General features: G+C 39.8%; 1 protein-coding gene across 1 annotated transcript; it reads left to right on the top strand.

Moving 5' to 3' along the window:
* The first annotated feature begins 450 nt into the window (after positions 1 to 450).
* Positions 451 to 1,380, top strand: LOC126072118 (olfactory receptor 7E24-like). Its single transcript, XM_049876803.1, has one exon. The coding sequence runs from the start codon at positions 451 to 453 to the stop codon at positions 1,378 to 1,380; it is 930 nt and encodes a 309-aa protein (XP_049732760.1).
* The last annotated feature ends 14,248 nt before the right edge of the window (positions 1,381 to 15,628 follow it).

The following is a 15,628-nucleotide window of genomic DNA, read 5'->3' as shown; positions in this document are numbered from 1 at the left end:
CTAAAAGTGAGGTTCAATTAAGAGTTATATTTTAATAGATGTACAGACTACCAAGATGCTTGTCATATTATTCTCTTCTTCTTACAGGGTATATCTTATTGCATATGCTTTCCTCGTGGTGGGGGGCTGATACTTTACTGCCTGTATAGATTTTTTTATGTTAAAATGTCCTTGCTGTTCTAACATTCTTCAGCCCAGTGTGTCTCAAGTGGGTTTGAAAAGAAACAGTTGAATAACACAGAAATGAGTGAGGAGAGATTTCTGAGAACAGAACTTGGTTTTGCTACATCTGAGGAACATTGCCTAAGGTCCTAGAGTATTAGGTCCTCAAGTGTAAGCACTTGATTTGTGAATTTCTTGAATTAAAAATATATGCACAGTGCTGGGTGCCTGTATACTTATTTTCTTTTTTATAACCCTTTTTTCTTTCCCCAAAGCTGTCTCTTCTACATGGAACCACAGAATCTGACAGGTATCTCAGAATTCCTCCTCCTGGGCCTTTCTGAGGACCCAGAATTGCAGCCGCTCCTTTTTAGGCTGTTTCTCACCATGTACCTGGTCACTGTTCTTGGAAATCTGCTCATTATCCTGGCTGTCAGCTCTGACCCCTGCCTTCACATCCCCATGTACTTCTTCCTATCTAATCTGGCCTTGGCTGACACTGGTTTCATTTCCACCACAGTCCCCAGGATGCTAGTGAACATCCAGACACAGAGCAAATCTATCACGTATGAGGCCTGCCTGACACAAGTGTCCTTTTTTATTCTTTTTGCCTGTTGGGACGTCCTCCTTCTGACTGTGATGGCCTATGACCGGTTTGTGGCCATCTGTCACCCACTTCACTACCTTGTCATCATGAACCCTCGCCTCTGTGGCTTCCTGGTTTTGGTGTCATGTTTCATCAGCCTTTTGAACTCCCAGCTGCACTGCTTGATGGTGTCACAACTCACCTTCTACACGGAAGTGAAAATTCCTCATTTCTTTTGCGACCCTTCTCAACTTCTCAATCTTGCCCGTTCTGACACCTTCACCAAAAACATACTAGTATATTTTATTGGTGCCATTTTTGGTGGCGTTCCAGTCTCAGGAATCCTTTTCTCTTACAGTCGAATCATTTCCTTGATTTTGAGAGTCCCATCATCAGGTGGGAGGTATAAAGCCTTTTCCACGTGTGGTTCTCACCTGTCAGTAGTTTGCTTATTTTTTGGAACTGGTCTTGGAGCTTACCTAAGTTCAGCTATCTCATCTTCTCCCAGGAAAGATGCGGTGGCCTCAGTGATGTACACCGTGGTCGCCCCCATGCTGAACCCCTTCATCTACAGCCTGAGGAACAGGGACATCAATAGGGCTGTGTGGAGGCTCCTCAGGAGAACAGCTTGATTTCAAGACCTGTGCCATCTTTTATAGCGTGTGTCTTGAAAACAAAACTTACCAAACATCTCAAACAGGAAATCCTATATTTTGGCCAGATAATTCTTGTAGCTTTCATGTTGACATTCCTCTCTATATGTCATATCTCAATATTGTTTATTTTGGTCCCTCTTGAATAAGATTGTGGTAGTATTCTGGAATCCTAATTATGCCATAACCACTGCATGATTGAATTCTCTAAAACTTGTGGAACCTTCTATATTTGTCATCTGTCTTAGTCACCTAGTGCTGCTCTAACAGAAATACCACAAGTGGATGGCTTTAAGAAAGAGAAGTTTATTTTCTCACAGTAAAGTAGGCTAAAAGTCCAAATTCAGGGTGTCAGCTCCAGGGGAAGTTTTTCTCTCTCTTTCAGCCTCCTCATCAATCTTCCCCTAGACTAGGAGTTTCTCTGCCCAGGGACCCCGAGTCCAAAGGATGCGCTCTGCTCCTGACACTGCTTTTTTTGGTGGTATTAGGTCCCCCGTCTCTCTACATGTTTCTCTCTTTTCTAATTCAAGAGATTGCCTTCAGACACAATCCAATCCTGTAGCCTGAGTCCTGTCTCACTGATACAACTGCAGCCCATCCTCCCTCATTACCATCATAGAGGCAGGATTTACAACATACAGGAAAATCACACAATACTGGGAATCAGGGCCCAGCCCAATCGATACACACATTTTGGGGGTGGACATATTTCAATCCATGACATCATCTATGACCCAAACATCCTAGAGAAATGCACAAGTCTCTTTTTTTACGTGTACAATTCTCGATCCTTCCCACAGGCCAGGTTTACTGTCCATAAAGCTCTTGCCTAGGTCTGATTTATTTACGCAGGTTATGTGAGAGGATGTGCATCACTGGTCTCCAATGTTAGCTTCGTACTTGAATCAGCTGGTGAGTTTTAAAACTCCCAGTGCTTGGGTTCCACCACCAGAGTTTCTGAACTAATTGGACTGGCACATGGCATGAGCATGAAGAGTGTTAAAAGCACCCGAAACCAACTAAACCCACTGCTGTCAAATTGATTCTGACTCATAGTGACCCCACAGGATTTCCAAAGCTGTAAATCTCTACAGAAGCAGACTGCCACATCTTTCTCCCATGGAGCCACTGGTGGTTTCAAACAGCCAATCTTTTCATTAGCAGTCGATCACTTTAACCACTGCGCCATCATGGCCTCTTTAAAAGCACCTCAGGTGACTCTAAAATGCAGCCAAGGTTGAGAATTACTGATCTTTTGTCAGACCTTTCCTTCAAAAATGCCTAATATGCCTTGGGGATTTTATTCCTCACTCGCAAATGCTGAAGATCTTGAAATAAACAGAGTTCACAAGGGGGAAGTTATGAAAGAGGTTACCCAAGAAACACACAATGTGATTTTTTCTCATTAGTCCTGGTAATATTTCTTCTCATGTCTTCTCCCTACACATTGTAGAGCTGGTCATATGTGCTGGATGTTAAGTCTTATCTCTCTATACTAAACCCACCCTTTACACTTTTCTGTCTGATGCCAAGGGTTAGGGAAGAGGAAAAACAATTGTTACATCACTGCTCTGATTTCCATCTGGCTTTTTTGTGAGGTTCCTACAATAGTGGATAACAAAGCTCACTACACCCTAATGAACCCAACCTTTTTCCCCCTTAGACTTTGGAATGGTTGCTACTTCCTGGGATACTATTTCTGTGTTACCACATTTTTTCTGTTACATCTTTCTGTCCTATAAAACTGTTTAACCAATTGCCTATATTCAGTTACCCTCATTAAAATCACTATTGCTGTTTCTCTCTTGATCGAACCCTGACTGAAAAATGAGAACACCATAAATAAACTATGTTTTGAGGTCTCTGTAATTGGAAGAATACAAAATGTGCTTAGGAAAAAAGGTGTTTATAGATATGTCTTGGTCAAGGCTGTAGCTTAAGGTTGTGGGTTCACATTTCTACTTTCTGTGTGGCTTTAATGGTGCCTGAGAATTATTTAAGTCACCGAAGTCATTAGGAATAAACTCAACTTTATCTTCTTTTCATTACTGTAGAATGGCAAAGGGCCATGTCCTCAGCAAAGGGTACTTTTACTTTTTACTAATTATAGCCTTCTTGGGATTTCACTCTGTGAACATGCTCACCTCTCCTCTGTCATGATGGGTCTGCCTTGGGGCTCCTCCTGTTCTTCATTGTGTGTGTATCCATCTTTCCTTTAAGATGTCACACTTTATTTCTGGGCTATCTAAAATCAGGCCTAATAACCAGTTAGGTTTTACCGCCTTTTACCCATAGGCTAAATGCTCACCACCTTCACTGACAAAGGCTTTGATCCTCAAAGTGTGTTTTAATCTGGATATTTGATGGATGACCTTGGAATTAATGTTTACACAACGAGACCTTGAGCAGTCTAAGGGCAGGGACTGAACATCATTAATCTCTATACTCAAAATCTAGCACAATGTGGGCAGATATTTGGTACATCTCCACTTTGTATAATGTTGAATAAATTATCTACTTTCTTACACAAAAATGTGAAGGTATTTTGTCACCCACACATCCAGTATTTTCTTTCCTCCCTAAATCACTAGGCCTTCTACAGAGATCTCTGTACGCTTGTGATGGAAGAAATGTATGGCTTGCTTTTACTATTATGAACACTCAAGAGAATGTATATTTCCCCACCTAATACCTTGTACAAGATTAAGAATTATAGAATAAAGGGTGGGTTTTGATAAGTTCTACAAATAAACAAAGGATAAAAAGTAAATTGAATACCTGAAAAGGGAATGTGAGAAGGTCATGATCTTTCTGTTACCTTCCAGGATACTCATCATGAGAGAAGGACTTGGAAAAAGCCCATTTTATCAAAGCATCACAATGATCTTTGGTTATCATATACCAAACAAACCTGTGTACTCTAAACACAGGTATGGCAGTAACCCTATTATCTGACAACCTCTTCCCACTATGAGATGACTTCAGTTTTAATATTACATTTTTGCTACAGCCGAAGAATTATCAAATGTCTCCACACTGAGTCTCTCCCTCTTCCTCTAAAGACTTGTCATTTGAACATCTGGCCTCCTACGAGTTACCATCTGCCGTTCTGTGTACACATGTAAATAGCATTCATTCTTCCATATCCAATTTAATATGGTATATATTATTCCAGTTTTCTTCCTATCAATCCATGACAAACCAATCTCCAAGATCATCAGCAAAGTGATCCCTGAGCCAGGAGGGCTGCATGAGTAGGATGCAGAACCTTGCAGTAGACTGTCATTCTCATATACCCTACTGCCTTAAGCTGGTTTCTCTAGAGAAGCAAAACTAGTACAGTGTGTGTATGTATATATATATATATCTCGAGGAAGTGGCTTATGCAGTTGTAAAGCCTGTAATGTCTCAAGTCCATAGGTCAGGATAGAGGCTTTTCTTGATTGCTGTAGCTTCAGGGGCTGGTTAACCAAAGGTCAGCAGGTCAGGGAGCAGGGCTCTTGGTCATAGGCTGTGAAGATTGACAAATCCCAAGATCAACAGGCAACACAAGAGTTAAGCTGCCAGCTCAAGTCCAAAGAACCAGAGGTCGTGCAAACAGGAGCAAGCTGCAGGATCCAGAATGAGCAAAAGCCTCTGAGCCCTATCAGAATGTCTGCCCACACCTGATGCAGGCCACACACCCAAGAAAAATCTGCTTCAACAGATTGGCTACTCACAGCAGATCCCATCATGGGGGTGATCACATATCAAATCTCAACAGGGAAGTGACTACAATATCACAGGGCTGTCAAAACACTGAGAATCATGGCCCAGCAAAGTTGACACACAATCTTAACCATTACACCCACTTTATCCACTAGAGAAAACAGAGAAGCCAAAAGCACATTCTATTAAGACTTCAAGAGTTCCAGAGACAAAGAGATCTAAATAAAATACTTTCTATGGTGAAGTGAGCCCTCCCTAGTTAAACAAAATCAAAAGCTCCTAGGGATATTTGCTGAAGATGTACATGGAATGGCTGCGACAGGCCTAATATCAATGGAAGTGTTCTATTGGTGTTAGAGAAACCAGAAGGGCTTTTGTCTGTAAGGCCGGGAGCAGAATGGTGGGGTTTGGAGGAATTCTATCATGTACCTGTTTCTTACCAGGAAATGTGCTGAGAGAATGTTGGTGCAATGGATTGGCACTATGCTGGAAAGCAGAGGGACCTCTCTAGAGTCTAGTTGTGCTTAGAGCCAACCGTCCTTATATGAAACTTGTGTAGTGTGCAGTTGCTAAGATTCTTCCATAACCCCCACCTCCTGTATTTATGCTCTTGTGGACAACCATCCTCTTGGGTGTGTCCCACATCAGTTAACTGCTTCTATCACATAGAATTTGGAGAACTATTGGGATATCACTTCCAACATAGGGGTGTGAAAAGAATCTAGCTTTCATCTTGCCAGCCCTTTCCTGCTCTCTGGCCATCTCACTCTGATGAAAGCCAGTTTCCGTGTTACTATCTGAGTGATGGAGTTGCCTATATGGTCAGAAGTTAAGGGAGGCCTCTGGCTAATAGTGTGGAAGGAACAAATCCTGGCAACTGATACCTGAGTGACCTTGGAATCGGATCTTTTTCCAGTTAAGCCTTGAGATTACTGCAGCACAGGTCAACATTTTGAATGTAGACTTCTGTGAGGCCCACAGACATATTTAGGGGAAGAATCAAGTTATCAAAGAGTATAACAAAATAAATACTTTTCTAAAGTACCAGCATACATTAACTACACAGAGATATTAGAAATGGTGCTGTCATTCACATAAGCAAAATTATACATTGTAAATGCATGAAACCACAAACTACGTGCAAGGGCTACAGAAAGGAAAATAGGAAGTTCTCCTTCATGGCAGAAATATCAATTCAGAAAATGGAAATAGTATCAGATTCTTGGTATAGAAGATTTATGGTTGTTGTTGTTAGGTGCTGTGGAGTCAATTTCAACTCATAGTGACCCCACATGACAATGGAACCGTCCTATGGGGTTTTCTAGGCTATAAGCTTTACGGGAGCACATGGCCATGTCTTTCTCCTGTGGTTCCAACCACCAACCTTTAGTTAGCAGCGAAGCACTTTAAGCACTGCACCACCAGAAATTTATAGAATACTTGTCCTCCCTAAATTATATGATTCATTCCATGGGTTTGAGAATATTAAATCACACACTGAGTTTTTCAGTTTAAAAATTGAAAAAAAAAAAAAAGTCTCTGATTTGTACATTAAGATCCATACAACTTGGAAGTTAGAGGTTAGGAAATACAGGTGAGCTTCCTCCTTAAAATGGCAGGGCCCAGATACCAGGGACATTCACTTTCTCCTCTTCCTGTTTCATTAATATTAACAAGTCTTCAGAGATTTGAATAACTTGAAATAATATGGCTAATTGTGTGCTCTGGGCATTGAGCTCTCAAGACCATATAGCTGTAAATAACCCACCTGTGGCTCACAGGGCTTCAGTTTGTCCAGCCCAGCCCAGTGAGCTCCATAGCCATGTATATCCTCTGGAATGATTGTCTGACTCAGGAGGTTCATGCCCGAGTCTCTCTTCCTGACAGTCCTTGGGAAGGTGCCTCAGCTCTCAGGCCCACCACAGGAGAGGATTGGGGGACTCACACTCTTTGGTCATGCTACAGCAAAGACCCAGTGCAATCCAGTAAGTGCCACGGGAGACAGTGGGCATAGAGGGGCTGGGGAGCATTGTTTCCTTCTGATCAGGACACGCAGCACACTTGGGATGGCTAGATGAGGAGGCTCTGAAATGCTAAGTTTTGGCTCAGAGTACTGTGAAGATTTTGTTCCTCGTTCTGGGAGAGGTCCAAAAAAGCTCATTTAGTGTTTTAATTTCTTCAGTATTGGTTCTAGCTCCTTTAGGCACTTATCTACCAGAATAGGAGATAGGTCCCTCTTACAGAATGATCTTCTAGGTGGTGATTATAACAATAATGATGAGGATGATGACAGTAACCACAATATCGTGAACGTTAATTGAAGGCTGCCCACTGCTAGGATCTGAGCTAAGTTTTCTATGTGGCTTGTTTCATTTTTCTATACAACCACACCCAGAAAAGAGCAACACAGAGTTATTGTCATTTCACAGAAGAGAAAAGAAGTACAGTCTTTTTTTGTATCTTGTTCTAGGTCATGAGTCAGAAACAGTTGAAGTCATGTTTGAATCCCAGCAGCATGACATCAAACAGAGGGCAACTGACCATATTCTCCCCTGCCCACCTGCCCTGCTACTTTGCTTCTCTGGTGTCTCCAGGCAAAGACCTCCCTGCTCACTGTACTCTTTTGTGGGGGATTTCTGCTAGTCCAAAGTGGAGAGCAGCGGGTTCCTCTTTGTGCCTCAATAATCAAAAAGATGGTTGATAATACAGGATGGGGTCTCATCAGGACTTGGAAGTGGATAATTAGGACAGATCTCTCACTTGCCACTTCTCCTGGATTTTATCTCAGCTGTCCACTTCCCCTTTCATTCTTGTAATTTAGTCCATCTCAATCTCGGAGACATAAAGACAGGATCTAGGGGTCCATTCCTAGTCAGGGCATTGGAATGAGTTTAAAGGTGTAACTTAGATTTATCTTTGGTTGTGGCCCCTGGACTTCTGCTTTAAACATTTTACAGTATGAGGAAACAGGGTGAAGATGGTTAATGCATGGGCCTCAGTGACTTACAGTTTAATTGTGAATGCTGCCTGCTTTCCTTATGATCTGGGTGTCACAGGGTAAGTTTTAGTATCTCTCCGTTTTCACGTTGTCATGTGAGTTGATCTACAGCTGACAGAGGGCGGGAGATCTGCATTGCTGTAAGAATTGATGAGATAATGGATATTGCATAAGTGATTAATTATATGATGGATGCATATAGTTAGGGCACATTAATTTTACATATATAAATTAGATGAAGCCATTCAATTAAAGTACCCTGTGATCTGAACATTTTGTTTTGTCTGAGTCCCTGTAAAAGCATTTATTTTCATTCTTATACAAGTGGGGCAGTGATTGAGATCTAGGGTGCTAACCAAAGGGTTGGAAGTTCAGATCCACCAGCCGCTCCTTGGAAACCCTCTGGGGCAGTTCTACTGTGACCTACAGGGTAGCTATGAGTCAGAATTGACTTGATGGTAGTGAGTTGATACAAGAATGTATAAGAATGTTTGGAAGGAAGGAAACAACTGAGTCTCATTTATTTCTGATTCCCCAGAGCATATTCTATGCTTGGCACAGAGTAGACTACAACCAGAAGGACAACAACAAATCTGTGCTTAATATGGAATAGACACTTTTGTTCCTTTTTCCTTGGTTCACAGGGTCAGAGCATAAGTTGTAAAGCTTCCTCGGTGAGTGATTTCCTGCCTGTGCTTTCATTCTCCCAAGGAAGTTCCATAGGACTAGAAAAAGTAAAATAGGGCATGACTATGTTTATATCATGGACTTTCTATGGAATCTATTTAATACAGTGTACAACACTCAATTATTTTCAAAAATTGTGGAGACTTTTTAGTTTTCATAAAACTGAAAACTAAAAATGGAGAAAGAGAAGGGGAAAGTAAATCTTACTGGGTGAACCTAGGCACATTTTATGATTTCAGTACATTCTGTGCTCAAATTTTCTGGGACATATTAAGCTTCTTTCCAATATAATCAAATAAAACTGGGATTGTATTTCAACAATCAACACACTACTTTCATATTGATTCAAATTCTGATTAAAGAACCATGTCCAAGTATTTAGTAAGTGTCACAACTTTGTTGACTGCCACATGCTCCCTAGTGATGGGTATTATTCTCCCTATTTCTGCATAAGAGAGGTTGAGACATTTACACACACTCCAGATTCATCATGTGAAAGATATGCCCTCTTGTTTCCTATTCCAGGGCTCTGTCTCCTCAACCAGAGCTGAATGATTGTGTTTCTTTTCAGATGAGCAAAGGGAGACTGACCCATTGATTCTTCCTCTTTCAACTTGGTGAGCTGATCTGTGAATCAAGAAAATGAGCCAAATGGTTTACAGGGAATTTTATAGCATGAATCTGGTGGCTTGTAGGGTTTTCTATGAATAGAAATATGTTTTTCTACATACTTAGGAAATCTGAGCTATGGGATTATAATTCCCTGTACAGGATAGTAATTTTCATGTAGATCTATTATGGAGTGACCATTACCAGACAACTTTCATGGATATTTGATTCCATACCTTGAAATAAAAGCATGTAGTCATATCTGACTTTGTATTGATAAACTCATGTTGGCAATTAATAGTAAATTTGAACATTCATCAATTTTACATTTTAAACAACTCTGCTCCATGCACATATAAAATTCTCAATTATGAATTGTGAATAATACATTCATAAATTATAAATTGTGAATAATAAATAAATATATAAGAAATTCTCAATTATGAATAATATGGTGAGTGGAGGAAGAATTCTGCTACGATGTTCTTAATAAGATATTGACATAAAATGATCCTTCACTCAGCAATACAGTGCACCATTTAAAGTGTTTAAAATAGATGTATGTACATCACAGAGACAGTTAAAACACAATTTGTAATAAACAAAAACTTTTGTTGGACAGTATGTGTGGGATTATACTATTTAGGTCCATTTTCAGAAAACTGGCTATGGACACATGAATTAAAACTAAATTGGAAAATATACCCACAAAATTTATTACAGAGGTTGCCTTTTTGGAACAGTTGTGTGGAGGAATATGATCATACAACAAGAGCAAGAAAACAAGTTTTATGGGTAATATTTAAATCTCTAAAATATGAGTTATGAAGCAAATATTATTAAATGTTTATGTAATTAATGCTAGGAGTGAGTATTAATGATAATAATAGATCACATTGATGGTACACTTACTAAGAGCTTGGCAAGAATGTAAAGCAATGATCCTCAACCCTGGCTGTACTTCTGGATGACCAAGGGATTCACATGTAGAGTCTGATTTAATGGGTTCTAGGTTGTGGCCATCCTTCAATCTTCTTTTGATGCTTCCTGTGTTGTTTAATATTTTCTCCATAGAATCCTTCTCTATTACAACTGGTGGTTTTAATTTTTTCTTCAGTTATTTCAGCTTAAGAAATTCCAAACATGTTGGCCCCTTTTGGTTTTCTACCTCCAGCTCTTTGCACATGTCATTACAAAACTTTGCCTTCTTAAGCCACCCTTTGAAATCTTCTGTGCACTTCTTTTACTTCGTCATTTCTTCCTTTTGCTTTAGCTACTTGATGTTCAAGAACAAGTTTCAGAGTCTCTTCTGACATCCATTTTGGTCTCTTCTTACTTTCCTGTCTTTTTAATGACCTCTTGCTTTCTTCATGTATAATGTCCTTGATGTCATCCCACAACTCCTCTGGTCTTCAATCATTAGTGTTCAATGCATCAAATCTATTCTTGAGATGGTCTCTGAATTCAGGTGGGATATTCTCAAGGTCATACTTTGGCTATCATGGACTTGTTCTAGTTTTCTTCAGTTTCAACTTGAACTTTCATATGAGCAATTGATGATCTGTTCTGCAGTTGGCCCCTGGCCTTGTTCTGACTGATGATATTGAGCTTTTCCCTCATCTCTTTCCACAGATGTAGTCAATTTGCTTCCTGTGTATTCCATCTGGTGAGGTCCATGTGTATAGCTGTCTTTTCTGTTGGTGAAAAAAGGTATTTGCAATAAAGAAGTCCTTGGTCTTGCAAAATCTGTCATGGGATCTCTGGCATTGTTTCTATCACCAAAGCCGTATTTTCCAACTACCAATCCTTCTTTGTTTCCAACTTGCCCATTCCAATACCAGTAATTATCAATGCATCCTGATCACATGTTTGATCAATTTCAGAATGCAGAAGTAGGTAAAAATTTTCAATTTCTTCATCTTTGGCCTTAGTGATTGGTGACTAAATTTGAATAATAGTCATATTAACTGGTCTTCTTTGTAGGTGTATGGATATTATCCTATCACTGACAGTGTTGTACTTCAAGATAGGTCTTAAAATGTTCTTTTTGATGTTGAATGCAATGCCATTCCTCTTCAAGTTGTCATTCCTGGCATAGTAGACCAAATGATTGTCCAATTCCAGATGGCCAATACCAAAAGGAAAGAAAGTGCTCCACATTTCTCAAGCTCAAAGAACTGAAGAAAAATTTCAAACCTCGAGTTGCAATAGTGAAGAATTCTATGGGGTAAATATTAAACGACATCAGAAGCACCAAAAGAAGGTAGAAGTAATAACACAGAGTAGTTATGCCAAAAAGATTTAGTTGAAGTTCAACCATTTCAAGAGGTAGCATATGATCAGGAACTGATAGTCCTAAAGGAAGAAGTCCAGTCTGCACCGAAGGCATAGGCGAAAAACAAGGCTCCAGGAATTGACAAAATATCAACTGAGATGTTTCAACAAACAAATGCAGTGCTGGAAGTGCTCACTCATCTATGCCAAGGAATTTGGGTGACAGGTACTTGGCCAACTGACAGGAACAGATCCTTATTTGTGCCTATTCCCAAGAAAAGTGATCCAACTGAATGTGGAAACTATCAAACAATATCATTTATATCATACGCAAATAAAATTTTGCTGAAGATCGTTCAAAAGTGGCTGCAGCAGTATATCGACAGGGAACTGCCAGAAATTCAGGCTAGATACAGAAGAGGATGTGGAACCGGGGCTATCATTGCTTATGTCAGATGGATTCTGGATGAAGCAGAGAATATCAGAAAGATGTTTACCTGTGTTTTTTTGACTACGCGAAGGCATTTGACTGTGTGGATCATAACAAATTATGAATAACGTTTCAAAGAATGGAAATTCCAGAACACTTAATTGTGCTCATGAGGAACCTGTACATAGATCAAGAGGCAGTTGTTTGGAAAGAACTGTGGTTACTGCATGATTTAAAGTCAGGAAAGGTTTGCATCAGGATTGTATCCTTTCACCATACCTATTCAATCTGTATGCTGAGCAAATTTCCCAAGAATTGGACTATATGAAGAAGAATAGGGAACCAGGATTGAAGGAAGACTCATTAACAACCTACGTTATGCAGATGACACAACCTTGCTTGCTGAAAGTGAAGAGGACTTGAATACTTACTAATGAAGATCAAAGTCCACGGCCTTCAGTATGGATTACACCTCAACATAAAGAAAACAAAAATCCTCACAGCTGGACCAATAAGTAACATCCTGATAAATGGAGAAAAGATTGAAGTAGCCAAGGATTTCATTTACTTGGATCCACAATCAACAGCCATGGAAGCAGCAGTCAAGAAATCAAAAGACACACTGCATTGGGCAATCTGCTGGAAAAGACCTCTTTAAAGTATTGAAAAGCAAAGACGTCACCTTGGAGACTCAGGTGCGCCTGACCCAAGCCATGGTATTTTCAATAGCATCATATGTATGTGAAAGCTGGACGATGAATATGGAAGTCAGAAAAATTGATGACTTTGAATTGTAGTATTGGTGAAGATTATTGAATATACCATGGACTGCCAAAAGAACAAACAAATCTGTCTTGGAAGAAGTTCAACCAGAATGCACTTTAGAAGCCAGGATGGCGAGACTGGGTCTTACATACTTTGTACATGTTGTTAGGAGAGATCAGTCCCTGGGGAAGGACATTATGCTTGCTAAAGTAGAGGGTCAACTAAAAAGAGGAAGACCCTCAAAGAGATGGATTGACACAGTGGCTGCAACAATGGGCTCAAGCATAACAACGATTATGGCATAGGATTGGGCAGTGTATTGTTCTGTTGTACATACGGTCAGTATGAGTCAGAACTGACTTGACAGCACCTAACAACAACAACAATAGCAGGTTGTGGCTAGTTCATCTTTATATTTTAAAAGATCTGCAGATAATTATAATGATCAGCTAGCATTGAGACCACTGGTGTAATGAATTTATATGTACAATTTCATCTAATTTCCTTCTACAACTATAAATGTTATACCCACCCACTGCTGTCAAGTAGATTCTGACTCATAGCGACCCTATAAGACAGAGTAGAGCTGCCCCATAGAGTTTCCAAGGAGCTCCTGGCAGCTTTGAACTGCTGACCTCTTAGTTAGCAGCCATAGCACTTAACCACTATGCCGCCAGGGTTTCTACTATTAGATTTAGTTAATACATATATTTCAACAAATGTGCAAATGATCAATGTGTTATTTCATAATATCCTCTGTTCTTTAGGTTTTCCCAAATTAGATCAGCTTGGACCTTCCAAGCAAAATGAAGATGTGAGGAGAATTCCAATCCCCCTGATAAGGAAAGATTGACTTGGAAAACTCTTCAGTAGGCCTAAGGTGGATGGGTTTCAAACCTGGCTTTGGAAGTGCCCTGGTCTTAATTTCCTCAATTGTAAATAAGAGTGTCGGCTTGATAAAGAAATAATGCTTTCTAAACATTTAGAATGAGAAATACATTTCAGCATTTTATCAAGTCAACAGAGAATGGAAGCAAATTAAAAAAAAAAAAAAAGCCAAATGATCACCAGACATTTTCCTAAGATGGAGTAGTATTGATACAAATAACACTACATACAGTGAAAAATACAGAGTGTTTCTTATTGTTTACTGTTTAATCACTGGTGCATTTCACACTAAGGCCATCTTTGGGATCATCAGTGTTGTCTGATTCCGTGCATTTACCAAACCATTATTACCAAAATTTGACATCCATTAAAGCCAAGGGAGAGGATATATATTTTTAAAGATTTTTAAAGGCAACCCACATATTTGAATGGCCATGTATCTCCACTTAAGGTGGATGTCAGAGGACCAAAGATTGATGAAAACTTGTGAAGATAATTGACAGATAAACATGTTCTCTGATTATGAACATTCTATTTTAATTTAGAATCCAGCTAATGAGGTCCCTGGGTGAAGTAAACAGTTTGAGCTGAACTACTAACCCTTAGGTTGGTGGTTCTAACGCACCCTTCAGTGCTGTGAAAAAAAGGCCTGGTGATCTGCTTTTGTAAAGATTAAGGCCAAGAAAACTCTATGGAGCAGTTCTATTCTGTAACACACAGGCTTGCCATGAGCCAGAATCAACCTGAGGGCAACCGTTTTTCATTTGTTTTTTAATGTGGTCCTATTCCTTGTTGTTTTATAAATATTCCAAATCAAGAGAATTTATTGCACTGTATTTGGATAAAATAAAACTACATCTGACTCCTTAAAAAGAACAAGTTGCTATTGAGTAGATTCTGATTCATGGTGACAGTATATGTGTCAGAATAGAACTGTATTCATTGGGGTTTTCAGTGATTAATTTTTTGGAAGTTGATCGCCAGGTCTTTCTTATGAGGTGTCTCTAAATGGACTTCAACCTTTTGGTTAGCAGCCTAATGTGTTAACTGTTTGCCCACCCTGGGACTGCAAGTGCTTCTTAGTGTCCTTTAATTTAAATGATTTTTTCTTTAAAGAAGGATACTTCTTATTGCATACGTTTTCCTCATAGAGAGGGCTGATATTTTGCTCTGTCTTTGAATATGTTATTTTATTTATTTATTTTTTCGCATCCTTTGATTTCTTTTTCTTTTTTTTAAATTTTATTTTAGATTTGGGTTTACAGAGTAAATTAGTTTCTCATTAAACAATTAATACACATATTGTTTTGTGACATTGGTTGCCATCCCTACAACATGTCAACACTCTCCTCTTCTCGACCCTGGGTTCCCTGTTACCAGCTTCCCTCACCTCTCTTGCCTTCTCATCCTTGCCCCTGGGCTAGTGTGGTTTTATGGGCCTGTCTAATGTTTGGCTGAAGGGTTAACCTCAGGAATGACTTCAGTACTGAGGTAAAAGGGAGTCTGGGGGCCGTACTCTCAAGGTTTATCCACTCTCTGTTACACCAGTAAGTCTGTTCTTTTTTTTGTGTGTGTGTGTGAGTTAGAATTTTGTTCTACATTTTTCTCCAGCTTTGTCTGGGACCCTCTACTCTGATCCCGGTTAGAGTAGTCAGTGGTGGTGGCAGCTGGGCACCATCTAGTTGTGCTGGACTCAGTCTGGTGGAGGCTGTGGTACCTATGGTCCATTTGTCCTTTGGATTGATCTTTGCCTTGTATCTTTGGTTTTCTTCATTCTCTCCTGCTGCAGACGAGGTGAGATCAGTGCAGTATCTTAGGTGGCCATGTGGAATCTCCTAAAACCCCAGATGCTGTTCACCAAAGCAGGA

Source organism: Elephas maximus, chromosome 3, assembly GCF_024166365.1.
Source record: "Elephas maximus indicus isolate mEleMax1 chromosome 3, mEleMax1 primary haplotype, whole genome shotgun sequence".
NCBI classification, from domain to species: domain Eukaryota; kingdom Metazoa; phylum Chordata; class Mammalia; order Proboscidea; family Elephantidae; genus Elephas; species Elephas maximus.
Note: the sequence above shows the minus strand (reverse complement) of the source record. Positions and strands in the feature narration are given on the sequence as shown.